The sequence below is a fragment of the Pan troglodytes genome, chromosome 7, assembly GCF_028858775.2.
Source record: "Pan troglodytes isolate AG18354 chromosome 7, NHGRI_mPanTro3-v2.0_pri, whole genome shotgun sequence".
NCBI lineage: Eukaryota > Metazoa > Chordata > Mammalia > Primates > Hominidae > Pan > Pan troglodytes.
Genome location: NC_072405.2, coordinates 7,563,896 through 7,586,309, shown reverse-complemented (window position 1 = coordinate 7,586,309; position 22,414 = coordinate 7,563,896). Strand labels below are relative to the sequence as shown.

At 49.2% G+C, this 22,414-nt stretch overlaps 1 protein-coding gene across 24 annotated transcripts in view; it reads left to right on the top strand.

The window, feature by feature from the left end:
• ERICH1 (glutamate rich 1) overlaps positions 1 to 22,414 on the top strand; it is an 81,979-nt gene that overhangs the window by 21,057 nt on the left and 38,508 nt on the right. For 13 of the 24 annotated variants that reach the window (XR_010159392.1, XR_008536584.2, XR_002937774.3 and 10 more), the window contains 2 exons: positions 15,099 to 15,233; positions 16,635 to 16,761. Coding sequence is in view for 11 of the 24 variants with exons in the window: in XM_016960198.4 (XP_016815687.3) it covers positions 15,099 to 15,233; positions 16,635 to 16,761 (262 nt within the window). In the remaining 13 variants the exon portion in view is untranslated. Of the gene's footprint in view, positions 1 to 15,098; positions 15,234 to 16,634; positions 16,762 to 22,414 lie in introns of those variants that run through there. The other 11 variants (XR_010159394.1, XR_008536585.2, XR_010159395.1 and 8 more) reach the window with 2 other exon arrangements.

The window sequence follows — 22,414 nt, the reverse complement described above, 5'->3', positions numbered from 1 at the left end:
CAATGCAGAATCAGGATTGGTGGGCACACGGAGAAACAGGCTATGGCCCTTGAGGGCTGAACCCGCCAGGGTGAGGGTGCAGATGCTGCCCCTGCTTCGGTTCCCTCGGTGACATGGTCTCACATGTGATTTCGGAGGGTTCAGACTCTGGTCTGTCAAGTCTTGATGTCCTTGGGTCAGTTGCTTGGACAATTTAGACCCTTCAATTACAAGCAACCAAAACCACTTGGCCCTGGCTTAAAAGGGAATTTGTGATGATCAGGTCGTGTCACAAGGGCAGAGATAGATAAGGCTGCACCCCAGAAAGGTAACCTAAAATTTACCATTTCAAATCAACCAATTCAAAGTATACAATTTACTGCTTTTTAGTATATTGACACTGTTGTACAATCATTCCATTACCACCATCTAATTCCAGAATATTCTTACCACACCAAAAAGAAACACTTGGCCGGGCAAAGTGGCTCACCCTGTTATCATAGCACTTTGGGAGGCTGAGGTGGGTGGATCACTTGAGCGTAGGAGTTGGAGACCAGCGTGGGCAACATGGCGAGTCACCCATCTCTAGCAAAAAGTACAAAAATTAGCCAGGTATGATGATGTACACCTATATCGCAGCTACTCAAGAGGCTGAGGTGGGAGGGTCACTTGAGCCTGAGAAGACAAGACTTCAGTGAGCCAAGACTGTGCCACTGCACTCCAGCCTAGGCAATGCAGTGAGACCCTGTCTCAGAAAAAAAAACAAAAAAAACAAAAAAAAAACTCATTATCCCGTAACCACTCAGCCCCCATTCCCCACTCCCTCTAGCCTCTGGAAACCACTAATCTGTTTTCTTTATAGATTTGTCTGTTCTGGACATGTCATATAAATGGAATCATGCAACGTATGACCCTTTGTGTCTGGGTTTTTTCATGTAGCATAATTTTTTAAAGGTTCATTCATGTTGTAGCATGGGTCAGAACTAACTTTCTTTTTTAAGGCTGAATAATATTCCATTATGAATAGACCACATTTTGTTTCTCCATTCATCAGTTGATGAATGTTTGGTTGTTTCTCCTTTTTAGCTATTGTCAGTAACATTGCTATGAGAATCCATGCACATGTTCTTGTGTGGCCTGGTGTGGACGTATGTTTTCGATTCTCTTGAGTTTATACTTAGGAGTGGAAATGCAGGGTCAAATGGTAACTCCATGTTTAACTTTTTCAGAAACTGCCGGACTCTTGTCCACAGCAGCTGAACCACATTACATGTCCACCAGCATTGTACAAAGGTTCTAGTTTCTCTACATGCTCACTAACACTTATTTTCTATTTTCTTTTTAGATAATAGCCACCCTAGGAGGTGTGAAGTGGTATCTCATTGTGGTTTTCCATTTTTCTGATGACTGAGAATGTTGAGCATCTTTCCCTGCGTATTGTCCATTTGTGTATCTTCTTTAGAGAAATATCTGCTTACGTCCTTTGCCCACTTTTAATTGGATTGTCTTTCTGTTGCTGAGTTGTAGGAATTGGTTGTACATCCTCCATACTGAGTCCTCATCAGATACCTGATTTGCAAATATTTTCTTCCATACCATGAGTTATCTTTTCACTTTCTTAATGGTATCCTTTAAAGCCCCAAAGTTTTTAATTTTGATAAAGTCCAATTTATCTATTTTTTCTTTTGTTGCCTGTGTTTTTTATATCATATTTAAGACATCATTGCCTAATCAAAGGCCACAAAGATTTATGCCTAGGTTTTCTTCTAAGAGTTTTATAGTTTTAGCACTTATGTGTAGGTCCTTGATCCATTTTCAGCTGATGTTGTGTATGGTGTGAGGTAGAGTTCCAGCTTCATTCCTTTGCATGTGGATATCCAATTGTCTTAACACCGGTTGTGGAAGACATCATTTCCCCACCAAGTGGTCTTAGCACTCACTGAAAATCAGTTGGCAGCCAGGTGCGGTGGCTCACACCTGTAGTCCCAGCACTTTGGAGGCTGAGGTGGGTGGATCACTTGAGGTCAGGAGTTCGAGACCAGCCTGGCCAACGTGGTGAAACCCCATCTCTACTAAAAATACAAAAATTATTCAGGCGTGGTGGCAGGTACCTGTAGTCCCAGCTACTTGGGAGGCTGACACAGGAGAGTCGCTTGAACCCGGGAGGCAGAGGTTGCAGTGAGCCGAGATCCCATCACTGCACTCCAGCCTGGGTGATAGAGTGATACTCTGTCTAAAAAAAACAAAACAAAAAAGAAGGAAAAAAAATCAGTTGGCCACAGATGTGGGGTTTATTTCCGGACTCTCAATTCTATTCCATTGATGTATGTCCATCCCATGTCTGTACCATCCACCATCTTGTTTTGATTGCTGTAGCTGTGTACTAAGTTTTGAATTGAGAAGTGTGGGTCCCTCAACTTTGTTCTTTTTCAAGACTCAGGGTCTCTTGCAATTCCATATTAATGTTAGGATCAGCATGTCAATTTCTGCAAAAAAAAATCATTTGAAATTTTGATGGGTATTGCATGAGTTTGTAGAACACTGGGCAGTATTGTCTTCTTAACACTATTACATGGTCCAGTCCCTAGCTTTAGGATGTCTTTTTATTTATTTAAGTTCTTTTTAATTTCTTTCAACCATCTTTTGTAGTTTTCAGACTGCAGTTTTATCTTTTTGTTGTTGTTGTTGTTTTTGAGATGGAGTTTCACTCTTGTTGCCCAGGCTAGAGTACAATGGCATGATCTTGGCTCACCACAACCTCCGCCTCCTGGGTTTAAGCATTTCTCCAGCCTGAGTAGCTGGGATTACAGGCGTGTGCCACCATGTCCGACTAATTTTTTTTGTATTTTTTTAGTAGAGATGGGGTTTCTCCATGTTCGTCAGGCTGGTCTCGAACTCCCGACCTCAGGTGATCCGCCCACCTCAGCCTTCCAAAGTGCTGGGATTACAGGCGTGAGCCACTGCGCCTGGCCTTATCTTTTTTTATATTTTTCCTTCCAGTACTTACAGGACGTAGAAAAGTTTTACCGTTTTTTAAAAAGTGTATTCCAAAGTATTTTATTCTTTTTGGTGCTATTGTAAGTGGAATTGCTTTCTTTTTTGTTTGTTTTCTTTTGGGAATGTTCAGTGTTTGTGTGTGAAAATGCAAGGGATTTTGTGTATTGACCTTGTATCCTGTGGTTTTGCCTAACTAGTTTATTAGCTCTTACATTTTTGTTGTGGATTCCTTAGATTTTCTATGTACAGTCACACATCACTTAACAACGGTAATACATTCCAAAGGAGTCCATTGCTGTGTGAGCAAAGTGCGCTTACACACACTGGACAGTGGATCCAGCTGCAGGCCTGGGCTGTGTGGCACAGCCTGTTGCTCCCAGGCTGCTCGCCCAGTCAGTACATGCCTGTGCTGAACACGGTGGCAGCTGTAACACCATGGTGAGTGTTCATGCATCCAAACATTAAGAAGGTGCAGTGAAAATACAGCGTTATCATCTTCAGGGTCCGCCGTCCTATATGCAGCCAGCCTTTCACCGTCCAAACATTAAGAAGGTGCGGTGAAAATACAGCGTTATCATCTTCAGGGTCCGCCGTCCTATATGCAGCCAGCCTTTCACCGTCCAAACATTAAAAAGTTACGGTGAAAGTGCAGCATTATCATCTTCAGGGTCCGCTGTCCCATATGCAGCCAGCCTTTCACCACCCAAACATTAAAAAGGTACGGTGAAAATACAGCGTTATCATCTTCAGGGTCCGCCGTCCTATATGCAGCCAGCCTTTCAGCATCCAAACATTAAAAACGTACGGTGAAAGTGCAGTGTTACCATCTTCAGGGTCCGCGTTATCTTAAGGCTCCACCGTCCCCCATGCGGCCAGCCTTTCACCAGCGTCTTTTGTGGTACATCACTGTGCAAGATGCTGTCATCTGTGATTTCAGGTAGTTTTACTTTTTCCTTTGTGAGTAAAGATAGTTGTACTTTTCCCTGTCCAGTCTGGATGCCCTTTGCTTCCTTTTTTGTTGTTGTTGACTAATTGCCCTGGCTAGAAGTTCTAATACGATGTTGACAAAAAGTGCCGTGAGTGGGAATCCTGGTCTCATTCCTGATCTTGAGGAGAAAGCATCCCTGTTTTCACCATCCTGTATGATGTTAGCTGTGGGTTTCATACGTGGCCTTTATCATGTTGAAGAAGTTCCCTTCTATGCCCAGTTTATTGATTTTTTTTTTAATCATGAAAGAACAACATATTTTTGAAGTGCTGTGCCTTGGAAATGTTAAAGGAAAAATGTTATAATTTACTTGCATCTGGAAAAAGAGAAGTCTTGGCCAGGGGCAAAATGATGAAATCACAATAAAAAACGTAAGAACCGTGGGTCACTTCTGCACTGGCCATCGCGCAGTGTCCGTTGAGATGCACGTCCAGGAGGAGTCCTGCTGGATATCAGGGCTGGGCCGAGTGGCGCTCTGTGAGGGACAGGAGGCAGCCGGATGAGGAACAGTGCCCACATCCGTCCTTGGACATGAGACGGAGGAAAATGTTCTTGTACGGTTAGGTCAAAGCATGGTAATTATGGCAGTGATTTAGCCAATTGATTGATATTTGTTCACTTCACACGATCTGTTTCTTTGGTTCTAGAAGAGTGTTGATAATTCCATTTGTCCCAAAGATAAGACTGATTTGTCAACAACCAAAATAACCGGTGTATGTGCATTTTGGTAAACTTTTTTCACTGAAGAGCCCATATTGAACTTTTTTTTTAATTTGTCAGTTATGTGTTGCATGTATTTTAGATTCAAATAATTCTCAGGAATTATTATTAAAAACAGCAATGTTCTGCCCATCACTCCAGTCACACACCCTCCAGCTCCGCAGTGGCTGCTCCTGGGTAAAACCACCCCCCCTTTCAGAGTCACGCACTTACACTGTTGCTTCCTGTTTTCTTCTTCTTTTTCTTTCTTTTTTGGCAGGGAGGGAAGGGATTAAATCTTATGTATTGACTTTGGAAACTAAGGATTTTGGTTTTTTTTAGCACCTTCCCCCACCATGGATGCACATTTTTTACAACCCCTGTCCTTCCAATATGATTTTTTTCAAAATGTTTGTACATCAGTATTGTTTACATGTTTATGTCTCCGTAAACACAGTTTCTTGCTGAGTCACATAACACACGATTATTCTGTTTTGTGAAACCTTTAGTAGAGTGAGCAGAGCTTTAGTAGAGTTAATAGTTTTCTTGGATTTTTACATTTTCTTCTAAATACTTAATAGTACTAATTTCTCCCCTCACCTGCCTGTCTTTGTTCTATGGTCAGACACATTCAGGGCTCAATGAGCTTCATCTTTCGTGGCCTCTTCCAGACTGTTCCGCCCCCAGCATGGGCCGCCCCCAAGTCCTTGCCGTAACTCCCAGTCTCGCCTCTCCCGGGGGCTTCCTTTGCTGTACTGGGCCTCAGTCTTTTCATTTCTTGGGTTTGCTTCCATTTTTTGAAACGCGTTCCTTAGTAACTTCCTGAAAAATGGTTTTTGGGAGATAAATATTTTAGAGATCTTGAAGGTCAAGTATACCTTAATTCTTGTACTTAAAAGTTTTTGGGGTGCAGGATTCTGGGCTAATAATTGTCTCTCACACTGTAAGACTTTAACATCCAGTGTCGCTGTGAGAAGGCAGTTACCATCATTCTCGATTCCTTTGGCTATTAGCAGTTTTCCTCCCTTAGGACAGTTTGAGGTTCTGCTTCTGGCCTTCATGTGGGTGCAGCCTGATGCTGAGGTCTTGAGCGTGGTCTGTTTTCATCTGTCGTGGCCTCCGTAGTCTGGGAACATGTGCCACTCTCTTGTTTCCTTGATCATTTCCTCCTCTTTGCTTTCAGTCTTCGGTTTACAGAATTCCTGTCATTCAGACATTGAGTCTCCCAATAGATCCCCTTTTTCCTACATCTTCTCCCGGATTTTTTATGGTTTAGTGATTTGAGGCCACTTTCTGGGAGATTTTCTCAAATTTCATCTTCCACCCTTCCGGCTGCACCCTTCGTTTTTGTCACTGCATCTCAGAGTTGGAGCGGGAAGGAGGAGAAGAAGGGTCTCCCACACTCTCTATGGACAGGCTCTCCCTCCCTGTTTATCTTATGGAGTCTTTGCCTTCAGTTATGGTGCCTGGGGCTCCTGGGGGCCAGGCCTGGCCTTTGCAGAGAGTGAGTCCCGGTCTCCCATGGGTGGTGGGGAGGCTTCCACAGCCTGCCTGCACCCCTTTTCTCCCCACTTCCAGGCTCCTTGGCAGCCCCTCTGGAGCAGATCTTGTGTCTGCTGTGTCTCGGCTGCCGTTCTAGGATTCAGCATCCCGTCTACTTTTCACTTTCCAACACTGTATTTTTTCATCTGTCCTTCATTTGTCCTCTGTGTGTTGCAAACCCACTTATTCTCATTTTGGTGGGGCCTTAGGAGGAGGATGGGGTGTGTGCACTTGGTCTGTCCTGCACCTTCATCTGTATCTTACTGACGTGCCATTAACAGATAGGATGGGTTCATTTCTGTCTATTTGGCTGTGCTGAACTGCAGTTCCCACAGTTCCCTCCCCGAATGCTCCTGGTTACAGGGGGCCACGAGAGGCCCTTCTGCCTGAAATTCGGAAGGTGGACGTAAGCCCTTTTAGTTTCCAGCTCCTGGAGGTGAAAGCTCACGCAGCTCATGTGCATTGTTGCAGACTTGCTGCCTGCCTGGGTGGTGTGGGCAGTTCTGGGCCTCCGGCTCTCTGCAGCTTCTTGGGCCCTCCTTCAGCTAACCCCAGGCCTGCGGGGTACCTGTCCTGGGTAGGACACCCACTGCTACCCTCAGCAGCAAGGACTGAGACAGGCTTCCATCTGGTTCCCGGGGCGTCCAGCTCTCGCTCCTGCCTTCTGGCTTCCGCCCTGCCCCTCTGCATCCATCACCAAGGCTGTGCTGGCCGAAAGGGTCCACTTTGGCAGGTCTTGGCAGTTAGCTGCGGGCACCAGTGTCGCTCCCACACAAGATGCAAACCCTCCTGCCGAGCTGCGACCTTCGCCTGTCACGGAACCTGGTGCTGAGTGTGGTGAGAGTGAATCCTGCAGCACGTGGTGCACTGTCGGCCTCTTTCATGTTTAGCTTTTGATTGTGCTTATTGTCCGTTTGTATTTCTTCTTCTAAGTGTCTGTTCAAGACTTTTCCGTCTTGGCTGGAGGTGGGAGGTGCCTGCTCCTGTGTTTTCTGGCATCTTTCTCTGCTGTCTTTGTGTGTCTGCACTCAGGGAGTTTCCCTGGGGTGTATGCCTAGAGAGGTGCTGGTTGTACATTTCAACGTAGGGACAGATTCCCAGCGTGTCTTTAAAGGAGCTGTGCCACTGTGTGCTCACTTGACTCGCCGGCGTTCTTGTTTCTCCAGGCCCCGGTTAATACAGAGTGTTTGCAGTCTCGCTAATTGAGTGTGAGGTTTCTGTTTCTTATTCAATGCACGCTACCCAGCTAACAAAACTGGACAGCCTTTCACGCCTCCTGGCCATCTGCCTTTGCCCGTGTTTCTGCGAAGCTTGTCTTACCAATTTCCGGGGTTCTTTAGATGCTTCAAAGCCCAGCAAACACCTTCTCTCAGTGGATTGCCTTTTCTTTTTTTTTTTTTTTTGAGATGTAGTCCCGCTCTGTCGCCGAGGCTGGAGTGCAGTGGTGCAATCTTGGCTCACTGCAAGCTCCGCCTCCCAGGTTCAAGCAATTCTCATGCCTCAGTCTCCCGAGTAGCGCCCGCCACCATGCCTGGCTAATTTTTGTATTTTTAGTAGAGATGAGGTTTCACCATGTTGGTCAGGCTGGTCTCGAACTCCTGACCTCTTGATCTGCTTGCCTCAGCCTCCCAAAGTGCTGGGATTACATGCGTGAGCGACCGCGCCTGGCTGCCTTTTCATTTTTAAAAACGTCAGTGTCTTCCATTGTTTAGAAGTTGATATAATGTGACATCATCTTTAATTTCATAGTTTTTGTGTTTTGTTTAAGAAATCTTTATCTAAAGTCTACCTCAATAACAAAGATATTTTACGCTTTTTTGCAAAAAAATACACGTATCATAGACAGTGTTTGCCCTTGCAGCTGTTGTCTGCTGTGAGGTGGTGGTCCGACTCTGTTGCTCACCTGACGCTGCAGTTTCCTCAGCCCTCTGTGCTGGGCCAGTCCCTGTGGCAGCGGCTCTGTCCTGGGCCATTCCCTGTGGCAGCGGCTCTGTCCTGGGCCTGTGTCTGTGGCTCAGCCTCCCAGCTGCTCTGGGGTACAGCATGCTCCCATCCTACGGTGTGTTCCCATCCAGCAGGGCACACCCGTGGGTACGGCGTGCTCCCGTCCGGCGGAGCAGACCCGTAGGTACGGCGTGCTCCCGTCCGGCGGGGCAGACCCGTGGGTACGGTGTGCTCCCGTCTGGCGGGGCAGACCCGTCCACCTGGTTCTTCTCCAGCCCTTGCTCTGTTCTTCTTGGCCCTTGGCTTTTCCATGTGTGTTTTAAAATCAGGTCAAGTTGCAGCAAAAAAAATCTTGAAAATGTGTTTGCATTTGTGTCACTGGTGGATGATTTGGGGACAATTCACATTGTCCGTGATGCTGCACGCAGCGTGGTTGGCACCTGCACTTCCTCTCGGCTGCTTTTCCTCTGTCATTTTTGGGCCAGATTGCCTTTGTCTTGAGAGCTGGGCTGTGCATTGAAGGTAGGTTTGCTGTGTTTTATCTGGCATTGTTAAGTATTTTTCAGGAGAGTTTTTCCTCTTATCTGCCATATGGAAGCCTCTGATAAAGGAATATTTTCCCAAGACTCTGAATAGCTGATTAAGAGTCTGTGAAAGACAGCAAACCACATTTGCATGGAGGAGGCCATCCGATGGGGCAGGACCTCCACCGCTGAGCACCTTTTCCGAGCAGCCACAAGGCAGTGGGACATTTTACTGCACATAAAACAGCTGTGATGAGTTGTAGCTTGGAAGCTGGATAGTGAGGACTGACTGGAGCTGTCAGGCGTTGTGCATGTGTGCGGGTCTGTGTGCCTGTGCGGGCCTGTGCGCGTGTGCGGGCCTGTGCGCCTGTGCGCGTCTGTGCGCGTGTGCGCGTCTGTGCGCCTGTGCGGGTCTGTGCGCCTGTGCGGATCTGTGCGCGTGTGCGGATCTGTGCGCGTGTGCGGGTCTGTGCGCTGTGCGGGTCTGTGCGCGTGTGCGGATCTGTGCGCGTGTGCGGATCTGTGCACGTGTGCGTGTCTGTGCGCCTGTGTGAGTCTGTGCACGTGTGCGGGTCTGTGCGCCTGTGTGAGTCTGTGCACGTGTGCGGGTCTGTGTGTACGTGCTCGTGTGTGTGCTTTCACACGCGTGTTGAGATCTTGGATGCTGGAGCTTGTTTAAATATGATGAAAGTAGGAGGGAAATGAAGCCGTCCTCCTTCTCTGGAACGCCTGCTTTTGTGAGTCGCCATCACTCTGAGGGATGGGGAGGGTCTGGGTGCGGCGCCCAGCGGAGATACCAGGCAGCATTGTTGTGCTCGTGCTTGTCCTTGGATTTTACACTGATTTCACTTGAAGTTGCTGTGATTGTGGCCTCGCATTGATACAGATCTAATTACTTGAAATGTCGTGGTACCAGGAGAGAAGAAGGCCGCCGGGACAGCAATCAGGTGTGGCGTCCACTCTTCTGTCCAGCCCTCTGGTGGGGCTGGCGCTCCCCGCGGTAGCATTTTGCCAGTTATCCATGCAGGTGGGAAATACCTTTTTCTTTCGTTCCTGATGATAACCAGCCTTACACATCTCGTATCAGGGTAACTGTGACCATATTGTAGAATGGAGCCAAATGCGCGGGGAGTTTCTGAGCTGATATTTAGTGGGTTTGGGGGGTTTTTTGAGACAGGGTTTCCCTGTGTTGCGCAGGCCAGAGTGCGGTGCTCTTTTCAGGCATGGTCCTGGCACCCACGGCCCTGAGCTCCTGGACTCCACTGAGCCTCCCGCCACAGCTGAGCCGAGACTTTGGAGCACGCACATCAGTTGTGCTTGGCACTTGCAGTTCACCTGCAGGATGATCCTGGAGAGCCTCCCTGGTTAAAAAAAAAAAAAAAAACTCACAGAGACAACCATAGGATGCTACTTTGTGGCATCCTACCTGAGGAGGACGGAGGTGCACCGTGGGCCCTGGTTTTGCCCCCAGCACTTTTTCCAGCAAAATGGACAAAAGACTTTTCAGGCCAAACACAGTGACTCACGTCTGTAATCCTAGCACTTTAGGAGGCCAAGGAGGGAGGATTGCTTGAGCCCAGGAGCTCGAGACAGTGAGCCATGATCGCATCATTGCGTTCTAACCTGTGCAACAGAGTGAGACCCTGTCTCTAAAAGAATTTTTTAAAAATGTTTTTCAGAAGTGTGTAATTTTTCAATGACCACCTTGTCATTGAGAATTGAGGAAAATGAATACTCATAAATTGCTGGCAGGAATGTAATTCAGGGCCGGGCACAGTGGCTCTCACCTGTAATCCCAGCACTTTAGGAGGCCGAGGCAGGAGGATCACTTGAGGTCAGGAGTTCAAGACGACCTTGGGTAACATGGTGAAACCCCGTCTCTACTAAAAGTACAAAAATTATCTGGGCTTGGTGGTGCACACCTGTAGTCCCAGGTACTTGGGAGACTGAGGAATGAGAATCGCCGGAACCTGGGAGGCAGAAGTTGCAGTGAGCGGAGATCGAGCCGCTGCATTCCAGCCTGGGTGACAGAGTGAGACTCCATCTCAAAAAAAAAAAAAAAAAGGAATATGATTTAGGATGGCCTTTCTGGAGGGTAGTTTACAGGACGCATTAAAATATTAAAGTGTTCTGTCTTTGGCTGCATGTTAAATTGACTCAGATCCACAACCCCTGCACGGGGGCAGGCGGCGGGGGCAGAGCTCATGCCTCCACCTCCTCCTGTCTACACCCACTCCCAGGTCCGAGGGCTCCATGTCACAGGTACACGTCTGTGGCCCCTGTGAGCTCTCCAACCTGGGCCCAGCCCCAAATGCAGGGATTTTTGTCCCTTGTAGCCCATCAGGCAGCTGCCTCATTCCCCACAACAAAGCTCCTGGTCCCTACACTCCTCGTCTCAGGGATGGCCTCTCCCAGGGGCTCAAGCCCAGGTCACTCCACACCTATCACCCACTCTGCTCTGTCTCTCAGACCCACGTGCTGCTGCTGCGTGTCCCGAATCTGCTCAGGGAAAACCTGCTGTGCTGACAGCTGAAGTCCCTCCCCTCCTGAGAGGGGCGCCTGTGTGGGTGGCTGAGGGGGCGGGGGGCGGGGGCTGTGTGGTTCCACAAGGACTGTGCGGGGTGGGCAGAGGCAGGGAGACCAAAATGGCAAAGAGCTGGTAGAACCTGCCCTGACCCCTCACCCACCCTCAGGCCTCCAGCTCCGTGCCAGGTGAGGGGACGATTTGACAGGGAGGCAGGAGGAGGGGTCGCCTGGGGCTGAGGACCTGCAGGCCTGTCACTGGGAGTCTGAGCCAAGCTTCTTTCTGGGCAACCTGGCAGCACCGCTGAGGTGTGGGCATGCAGCAGGATGACGGAGTTGCATCGTGGGCCCTGGTTTTGCCTCTAGCACTTTTTCCTGCCGATTCAGTTGCTCGTGGGGTCGGCGTTGCACCGGCTTCTCCATCGCTGTTCAGAGAAGAGACAAGGCCAAGCCTGTGCCTGCGCTGGCAGGAGGCTGGAGAGTGAGTGATGTCCGCCTTGTCCCCTGGGGCCATTTGCAGCTGTCAGGATGGACGGGAGCCTCAGCACCAAGACAGGCCATGGGTGAAAAGCAAGAGGCCACGAGAGTTCGCTGCTGGATTCATTTCAAAGACAGAGGAAAGAAGAATATGTGTCCATCTGTGTATACACAGAGAGCCCTGCTAGCACGTGCAGCAAGTGGTAAGGCCAGCTGCCTCCTGGGAGGGAAGTCACCGTGAGGATAGGAGATCCCCACCGAGGGCTCCAAAAGGAAGGAGCGGAGTGGAGGGTAAGAGGAGCAAGCACAGGTGCAGGCTGATGGGGAGGAAGGAGTGGAGGGTGAGAGAAGCGAGTGCAGGCTGATGGGGAGGAAAGAGAGGGAGGGTAAGAGGAGCGAGTGCAGGCTGATGGGGAGGAAGGAGAGGGAGGGTGAGAGGAGCGAGTGCAGGCTGATGGGGAGGAAGGAGAGGGAGGGAGGGTGAGGAGCGAGCGCAGGCTGATGGGGAGGAAGGAGAGGAGAGGGAGGGAGGCGGGAGCTGCTGTGCTCTCTCAGAGGCAGGGATGGCTGGCCTCTGCCAGGTGAGCGGCGTAAGGATCTGTGTCAGATGCAGGTTTTGCTTACAGCCGTCATGGTGGGCAGGTACCTGTGGCAGTCTTCTCTGATTTCTTTATTTTCCTGGTGAAGCAAGGGCAAGGGCTGTGGGGAGAGGGAGGCGGAGCTTTGAAAGATGGTGGGAGAGCCAGGAGGGAACGGATGAGGGTCCCTTCCGCACAGGGCTGGGTGGTACCCAGTGCTCACCTGAAGTGGGCCAGGGGCTGGCTGTGAGCCCCTCCATAGCTGTCGGCTGCCAGGAGCAGCCCAGAGGAGCCGAGGGGAACCTGACGGGGAGAAAGGAGCCAGGTTCAATGACACCTGCGAAGAGGTGACACTGGTGAAACCCACAGGGCAGCCAACCGCCTATCACCCTAGGGCTCCGAGCCACCACGCTCCTCTGCCTTTCCCGAGGGATGCTGGTGCTTGTGACTTGTCCAGCAGGGAGGTGGGTTTCTGACTGCCCCTCTCTGACCCTGACTCTTAGATGCCAGGTCCAGGGCAGCTGTGCTCACAGAAGCTGCATTCTCTGTGCATCCGGCGGAGGAGATGATGGGACGGGGAACTCTCGCTGCCGCCCACCCCATAAAGTGTAACCAGTCTCTTCCTTGCACCTGATCAAGACATGTAACGTTCAACTTGTGCAAGGCGTTAAGTGTCCTCACAGTAAACCATACATTACCCAAAAGAATATAAAAAGTTAGAACCAGAAGGTATTATGGGTTACATGGTCACCGTGATTCACAGACGAGCAAGCCGTGAGGCCCCTCATGGTGCTCCTGTCTGCCTGGTGCCTGTGACTGTCGCAGGAGGTGCCACTTGCGGCTTAGAGGTGCAGCCCCGGCCCGCGGTCACCCCACAGACCAGAACTGTCTCCCTGGCGCGGTGCGTTTTGGACCCGTCCTCTTAGCTGCATCCTTGTTTGCTCTGCATGAGTCACTGAGTGTTCCCTGATCCCTCCCGTGTCCATCCTAATGATTAAGTGAACAATGACATCTCTAAGTTTTGTTTAACTTTCTTACTAAGAAAGATTTAGCTGATTAAAAGCTTCCAAAAATATTCTGTGAAAAATGATCAAATGTTGATTTACCCAATAGGGGACAGTGTACTTAGAAGCCATCTCCATCTGCCCTTGGCTCCGGCAGGGAATGACATAGTAATTAATCAGCTGCGGTGAATCAGATTCGCTTAAGAACTAGGATTCCGGCACCCTACCCTCGAGAGAGCAAAGTGTGTTGACTACAGTGGAACCTGAAAAGGCTTCAAGGTTTTTACAGCTACATTCTGTTCTGTGTGGTAGTGATTTTGCTCAATACCTGTCATTGTTGTTTTCAAAATCAAATGCACATAATTTGGTAAAAGCCCAGCTGGGATGTCCACTTGTGTTTGTCACGTGCAAGAGCATCACTGCCATATTCTGCATGAAAAAAGGAAGACTCAACTGACAGAGGCTGCCCAGTGTCGGACAGTTTGAGAGGAAGTGGCCCTGCTACCTTCCAGACAGTGTGCATGAAAAGCGGGCAAAAGCACTTGCCCCCTAAACCAGCAGATCCCTGTGCAGGAACCAAACAGCCGTGCGCAGAGGGGCATGCAGCAGGGGACGTCCCAGCAGCCATCCACGGTGGTGAGACCTCTGGTAGAGGGGCACACAGCAGGGAAGGTCCCTTGCGCAGAGGGGCACACAGCAGGGAGGTCCCAGCCGCCGTCCACGGTGGTGATGAACTCTGGTAGAGGGGCACACAGCAGGGGAGGTCCCGTGCGCAGAGGGGCACACAGCAGGGAGGTCCCAGCCGCCGTCCACGGTGGTGATGAACTCTGGTAGAGGGGCACACAGCAGGGGAGGTCCCGTGCGCAGAGGGGCACACAGCAGGGAGGTCCCAGCCGCCGTCCACGGTGGTGATGACCTCTGGTAGAGGGGCACACAGCAGGGAGGTTCCAGCAGCCGTCTGCAGTGGCGACGACCTCTGGTCAGCTCCACATGGCCATTGAGGAAAGTGGTTAAGTCCTGGTTATAATTCCATCGCATGGGATATGATGTGGCCATTAAAAGTATGCAGATTTAAGTTACAATATGTCATTTTAACACACTGTATTCACTCAATTATATTTTACATGTAAGATACAAACGTATAACTTATATGTGTATAATAATAAAGTATGTGACACGATCTCCTGAAGATGTATGTGTGTGCTTGTGTATTTGTGTATCTCTCTGTGTGTCTCTCTACATGTCTGTGTCTGTGTGTGTTTGTTGTCCCTGTGTGTGTGGTCTGTGGCTGTGCATGGTGTCTCTGTGTCTGTTTGTATCTGCGTGTGTCTCTGTGTGTTTTGTGGATGTTTGTGTGTCTGCATGTGTGTCTGTTGTGTGTGTGGCTGTGTGTGCACACAGCCACAGTGTACACATGTTGTTAGCACGTGTAGAGAAAAAGACCCAGAAGTCTGTGCACTGAAATCCCCAGGGACTCCTGGTGTGATGATAAAGGGTGTGTCATGCAAACTGTTTATATTTTGCTGCTTTATACTCATGAATTAGTTATGTTTTTGTATTGTGTTACAAAAACCCAGAAGTTTGCATAATAAGTAATTTAATGTGAATTCAAATAATCATGGGCAGTTCCTTTTTCTTGGCTGGGTGTGTAGCTGACTTGCTTTTCTGGCACAATACTTGACATATTAAAATCAGTATTTATGACAGTGGTTAGGTTTTACTGAGCTCTTTGATTTCATGTCTTGAATGAATTTAGAGAAACAATGCCGATGTAATCAAGGCAAATAAATGACTGCATTTTGTGATATTTACCAGTTCCTGTTATTTTCCTCCTGTGTTGCAGACACTGGCTCTGAGACCTCGACTGCCCGACGGCTCTACACCGCCAGCGGGCCTCCTGAGGGCTACGTCCCCTGTTGGCCGGAGCCCAGCAGCTGTGGGAGCCCCGAGAACGCCTCCAGCGGGGATGACACAGAAGGTAAAATGCTGGGTGGGAGGAAAGGTGGACATCTTTGCAGATAAGCTCTTATTTCCCAATTTTCTGGTATTGTAATACCTTTATCTAAATTCATACTTGGGGGGTGGGTGAGCATGTTGTTACACTGTATAGTGAACCACATGGTGTACCTTTGTATTTTATAGCCATGAAAAGTGATGCTTAAAAACTTGTAATGACAGGAAAAAAGACTTCATATGGGGGAGATTGAAAGTGGGAATATGACTATAGCCCATGTTTGTTAATGCTTTAGGAGTACCCTGGAACTAAATACATACTAAATACCATTAAATAATTGTTAACAGTACATGTCTTGGTTTAGCAAAATATTATTTTCTTGATTTTCCAAGTTTTTCAGAATTTCTGACATTGTACATCAAATTTGTAATCAAGGAAATACCTTATTTCGAATCTCTTTTGGAAAAAATTATTATAATTCCTATTGTTGTTGCATGTCGTACAAATGAAAGAATATACAATATTCTCTTAATACGGTTGACTGTTGAGCATGGAAAAGCTGAAGTTGCCCATATACTTTTTACCTTAAAAGGGAAATAGTTGTTTTTCACTTCACGTTGATCTTTTTTAAGGTGCACAAGAGGAATTTAGAGTTTTCAAATAAAAGTTGTACCTAGATGATTTGTAACAATATAAACTAAGAAACTCTATATTATAAACATTAATTAATTTGAATATCAACAAAATGTGGTTTTTGACTGCTTTTGTCTTTCTGGCTTCCTAAATTAAAGGATCAGAAACCATAAAAACAAAAATGAGATAACTAGGGAATAATGGATTCATCCTTTCAAGCCCTGTTGAAAATCTTTGAAACACAATTATTAGATAAATAGATTATTTAACTAGAAAATGTGTGTTCTTATGAAGATAAATTACGCTGGGTGAATATGCTTCATTGCGTACTTAATCTATTCAAGAAGGAAGTGCGTTGGCCCTCACTCACGCCCTTCCTGTTGTCCGCGGTTGGCTCTCTCGCCCCGTTGTACCCCGTTGTCCATGCTGCTCATGTTCCCAGGACAGGCCTGTGCTGGACCCCAGGGTAGAAGGCTCGCTTGGCCATGAGCCAACACTGCTTCCCAGACAGGCTGTGTCAGGACTGAGCTACAGCAGTGTTCTTACAGGAAGTGGAAAGATACTTGCACCACATAGACAGGCATTTCTCTTCACAAGCTGCTTCTTGAGGACACGTGTCCAGGAGCCCTTGAGGAGTCACTCCTTTCCTGTTGCTCGGGCCCCCTTGCCACCTCCTCCAGGCAGGCTGTCAGGATCGCCTGGCGCCAGTGACTTGAAATGGTAAAGTTGGGAAAAAGACAGCAAAGCCCACCCTCTAATTGTGTTTCCTACCTTTGTTCTTCAAAATGAAAGAGAAAATGCCCAGAGCAAGCCCCAAGCACAGCCTTGCAGCTGCAGAGCCGATGGAGCCTCCAGGGCCCTCAGGAGCCAGAGGCCAGGAGAAGCAAGGATGGGACCCCTCTCTCTCTGACCCTCCAAGGTCAGTGTGGGAACAGGGCACACAAGAAGGAAGAGCCTTTGAGCTTTTTTGGTTGCAGTTTTAAGCACAGAGGTGAGAACTGGAGCTGGAAAAATAACGGCCAACGTTGTTGTCGTGGTCTCTCTTGGAAGCACTCAGGTCACTGGCTTTCATTTTGAACACGTGGGGCCCACACGTCAACTCCCAGGAAGCTGCAGAGGAAAGTGCTGTTTGTTTTTGCCTTTGCTGTGCCTGGCACCAGGCCCCCTGGGCATTCACACTCAGGACCTTGCGCAGCCCTGCTCTGCACCGGGGCATCCCCACAGCAACTTGGATCGGCCGCCCAGGGCCTTGTCGCCCAGGCAGGGGTGGCATACCTGGTGCTTAGCCCTCAGTCTGGCCCCTCCTGGCTGCCCGGCCTCTGAGACTTGGTTTCCACCCTCCCAGAGGCCATCTAGGCCCCCGCAGCGGCACTTGCTGCGCCCTTGGGTCTGCCGGTCCCGGTTCCATCAGGCTGAGGGCCTGCCCTTTGTCTTGTCCTGGGTACCTCGCTACTGCCTTGTGATAAATGGAGATTTAGTGCTCACTGACCATATCAATTAGGGCCTGTGTGTATTTTTTATGAAGACAGGCAGACCTGTGCCCAAAAGCCAGGACAGGAAGACCTGAGTACCAGCAGTTTGTCTCAGTCTGTCTTGTCTGTGTTCTTTGGGTAATCTCTGAATGTGACAAGCACAGACTCTGGGTGCTTTTGGGCTCACAGCTTGTCAGGAACAGGTGGAAGGAGATGGGCTGTGGGAAGTCTTGAATGGCATTGTGTTGGATGTGGTTCTGGGACCTCTGCCACCTGGGTTAATGGGTCTTGGCTCTAGACAGAAACATGCACGTACTCCTCCTCTTGTTGACGTGGGGTTGCGTCTTGCTCTCCAGAAGCCAGTAAACCTCTGGCCTGTTAGTGACAGAACAACCCACTATAGATTGTGCCAGAAGAAAGTTGTCCTTTTTGGCAGAGTCTCCATGGAAAATGCTACACAGCCACATTTAGCAGGCGAACTCACTTATCTGGCAGGACACTCTTCTGCTCACGGTCCTGGCGCGTCGTAGGAACACTGCCCTACATGAATTTACAGAGTCTATTACAGTGATGTGGACATTCCTCTGGGCAGCTGGGATAAGCACGTTGTCCTCAAAATATCGCTTACGTCCGTCTTCTCCTGTGTAGACCGCATTACAGGACTCTGGACCCAGCTGACCACTGTGGGGACGCTGGGCACCTTCCCAGCAGCACGACAGTGTGTCCCTATGCCACTGTGCCGGAAACAAGTCCAGCCATGTAATTTTTAGAAGAAAATGTCTGCAGTGTTCCCAACATGCCGCTTCCCTGGGTTTTCCAGTGGCACACAGTGCTGGCAGCTTGCATGGTGGTGCACCTTCCTGCTCCTGCCAGACACCTCCAGGAGGAGACAAGGGGTATGGGGGCACCGCCAGCATCTGAAAGCCTCGTTCAGGGAACACAGGAATTGATCAGTCCGTTAGGTTTTGGAAATGCTTACCTTACATCAAGTCAAGATCATAGGTGAGGCCAGGCGCAGTGGCTCACGCCTGTAATTCCAGCACTTTGGGAGGCCAAGGCAGGCAGATCACCTGAGGTCAGGAGTTTGAGAACAGCGTGGCCAACATGGCGAAACACTGTCTCTACTAAAATATAAAAATTAGCCAGGTGTGGTGGCATGTACCTGTAATCCCAGCTACTCGAGATGCTGAGGCCTGAGAATCGCTTGAACTGGGGAGGCGGAGGCCGTGGTGAGCCGAGATCATACCACTGCACTCCAGCCTGGGCAACAGAGCGAGAATTCGTCTCAAAAAAAAGAAAAAAAAGATCATACGTGAGCTCTTCACCTAGTTTATATGAGTGTACCTCTCTGGGAAAATATCATCTTGGAGTTTCACTTTTTATATTCATCTTTTATTGCAGATTAATCAAAAGTCCTGGAGAGTGTTGGCCTTTTTTCCTTGTTTTTGTAAAACTGTCATTTAAAATCTTGTTCCTTATTCATTGTGCAGTCACTAGCAGTTATGTAAAAATCCAGGTGAAAGGTATTCCCTTTAGAGTTCAGCGCTAGAAAAATATTTTGTTCTTATGAACTCGTGTACTTCTTGTTGGATAAGAGAGAGATTTCCCATCGATACCCTTTTTGCTTTTGCCACCAGGAAGCTCAGATTTCAGCTTTTCATTGTTTTTATTCAGTAGCGGTTGTTTCCTTTGACCTCCAGTTTCTGGTAGTTATTACCTTTCCCCACTTCTCTGCCGCTTAACTCATTCTTCTTAGATTAGATTCTTAAAATGGCTTGTTTTATGAGCTACATCTTTTCCTTTTTGCAAGTACACTGAGTAATCAGGGTTTACCAAGTAATTCACTGAATCAAATGCTTTTTAAACGCTTGTGTTGGGCGGTGTGCTCAGGCCTAAGAAAGGGAAGAGCGCCAGGAGGGCCGTGGCGTTGTAGGAGCTGACCCTAGCTGGGGAGGCTCCTCTGTGAGCCTGGCCTACAGAATGGGCGCAGCGCTAAGAAAGCCCGGAGGGAAGCGGAGCCTGGGAGCCCCCGGAGCCTGCTGAGGGACCGGGGGGCGGGGCCGAGGTGGGGCTAAGCGTAGAGCGGGATGGCGCCGAGGTGGGGTGGACCGGGGCGGGGCGGCGGAAGGGCCGGGGCGGGGCGGGTGAAGGGCCGGGGCGGGGCGGGGCGGGGCCGGGCGGAACTGGGGCCTGGGTGCCGCTTTACCTGTTCTGCGAGAACGTCGGGAAACCTGCGTGGGCGGCTCAGGGGCCTTGCCGTGTTCTGCGCCCCGGCTCGCCACGGCCTTGAGGGCGCACTTGCCCCGCCAGGGTTGCAGACCCTCCCTCCTCTCCTGTCTCCCGTGTTTTTGCAGCCGGGAACTGCATTGGGTGCCTGAGGAATTTAACCGCGCGCCGCCGCGCGTCTCCCCCCGCCTTTCCAGGGCCTCGGCGGGAGCTGGGGCTGCGGTCGGGGCTCGGGACCCGGGCAGGTCTCTCGGCGCCTTCTCGCCGCCGGGATGTCCTTGGAGCCTCAGACCCTGCTTGGGAAACCTGGGTGCCGTCTCGGCTGGAAGCTTCGGAAGCCTGTGTCGGTTCCGCGCGCTCCGTTCTCGGGGCGGGACCGCTGCACCCGGGGCCTCTCCGCGCCTCGCCCCCGATTCCTCCGTGGCCGCCCCGAATTCCACCTACTACGGCCTCGGCTAGGGCCCCGCGGGCCTGGCGCGCTCCCCCTGGCGCGGCGGGCACTGGCCCCCGTTCTGCCGACTTCAGCCCTGGGTCCGGTCAGCGCTGCGTCCTGCCTCGCCTGGGCCGCCCGGGCGCTCCGCGCGCGCTGCCTTCCTCCTGCTGCGCTCCACAGGGACCCGCCTCCCTCCAGTCCTGCTCCCTGCGCCGCTGCCTCCCTCCACGGGTTCCCGCCTCTCCCCTGCGCGTGGTGTTAGCGGGCCCCTTCTCTGCCCATGGGATGATAGTCTGGACCCACACGCTTAGCGTTTGTTGTGCCAGACCGTCTGGGCTTATTGCAAAGCTTGTGCAAACGTGAGCGTTGCCGGCTTTTTATTCCCCGAGGAGGAAATAACTCACCTGTGGGATCTACATGGTTTTTGGTTTTTTTTTTTTTTTTTTTAGCTTGCCTAGGAAGAAACAAAAGAAAAGAATGCATTTGTTCTTATTGCCATTTATTTTCGTAAAACATAGTTACTCGATTTCCAAGCTATTGTTGGCACATATTCCTAAGCAATTTGGATTAGAGAAATGTCTAGATAGTGGTGTATCCTTACACTGCTTTTAGCTTGAAGTGAATGTGTTACAAAAATAGAGTGATTTATGAATATTTTACTAGATATTAATATTTAATCGAAGTTAGAGTATCTGAGAAAAAAAGGTAGAAGATGATGATCATGATTATTATTTTGAGATGGAGTCTCGCTCTGTCACCCAAGCTGGAGTGCAGTGGCGCAATCTCACTGCAACCTCTGCCTTCTGGGTTTAAGCCACCCTCCTGCCTCAGCCTCCCGAGAAGCTGGGACCACAGGTGCGCACCACTACACCAAGCTATTTTTTTTTTTTTTTTTTTTGGTATTTTTAGTAGAGACGGGGTTTCACCATGTTGGCCAGGCTGGTCTCGAACCGCTGGGGTCAAGTGATCTGCTTGCCTTGGCCTCCCAAATTGCTGGAATTACAGGCCTGAGCCACTGTGCCCAGTCAGTTATTGAAAAAATAATACATGAATTGCCCAAAGCTGAAAAGACTCTCAGGAATAGAAAGATGGCTGAAAGTCCCTACCATAATAATGAAGAAAGACTCTTGAAATGCCAGACAAGGCCTCGGAAAAAGATGCTAAAATATGCCCCTATTGCGGGAAGTCAGGGACCCCGAACGGAGGGACCGGCTGAAGCCGTGACAGAAGAACATAAATTGTGAAGATTTCATGGACATTTGTTAGTTCTCCAAATTAATACTTTTATAATTTCTTATGCCTGTCTTTATTGCAATCTCTGAACATAAATTGTGAAGATTTCATGGACATGTATCACTTCCCCAATCAATACTCTTATAATTTCCTATGCATGTCTTTAATCTCTTAATCCCATCATCTTCTTAAACTGAGAATGTATGTTGCCTCAGGACCCTGTGATGGTTGCGTTAACTGCACAAATTGTTCGTAAAGCATGTGTGTTTGAACAATATGAAATCTGGGCATCTTGAAAAAAGAACAGGATAACAGCAATGTTCAGGGAACAAGGGAGATAACCATTAGGTCTGACTGCCTGGGAGCCAGGCAGGACAGAGCCATATTTCTCTTATTGCCAAAAACGGGTAAGAGAAATATGGCTGAATTATTTCCCCAGTAAGGAATATTAATAACTAACAGCCCTGGGAAAAGAATGCATTCCCGGCGGGGGCGGGGGGCCTCTAAAATGGCCGCTCTGGGGGTGTCTGCCTAATGCAGTTGTAGATAGGGATGAAACACGCCCTGGTCTCCTGCAGCGCCCCCAGGCTTGCTAGTATTAGGAAATTCCAGCCTGGCGAATTCTAGTCAGACCTGTTCTCTGCTCTTGAACCCTGTTATCAATGACAATGTATGCACAGTGGAACATGAAACTTCATCAGCAATTCTAGTTTCGCCCTGGCCTTGTGACCTTGCCCTGCTCATTTGCCTTGTGATATTTTATTGCCCGTGAAGCATGTGATCTCTGTGACCCACACCGTATTTGTACACTCCCTCCCCTTTGAAAATTGCTAATAAAAACTTGCTGGTTTTGGGGCTCAGGGGGCATCACGGAACCTGCTGACATGTGATGTCTCCCCCGGACACCCAGCTTTAAAATTTCTCTCTTTTGTACTCTTTCCCTTTATTTCTCAGACTGGCTGATGCTTGGGGAAAATAGAAAAGAACCTACGTTGAAATATTGGGGGCTGGTTCCCCCGATATCCCCAGGAGGTAAACAGATGTCTTGACAGAAATTGGAATTAAGCTGCAGGCTTCAGAGCCCCCCTGTTCTCTGTGGTACCACTGAAAACCCGTGAAGTAAATGAGCGTTTTAGTTAAGTTTTCAACTCAAAAAGTCACGAGTCCAAGTCAATGAAGAATATTTACAAAACACTTCACAGTTTCAG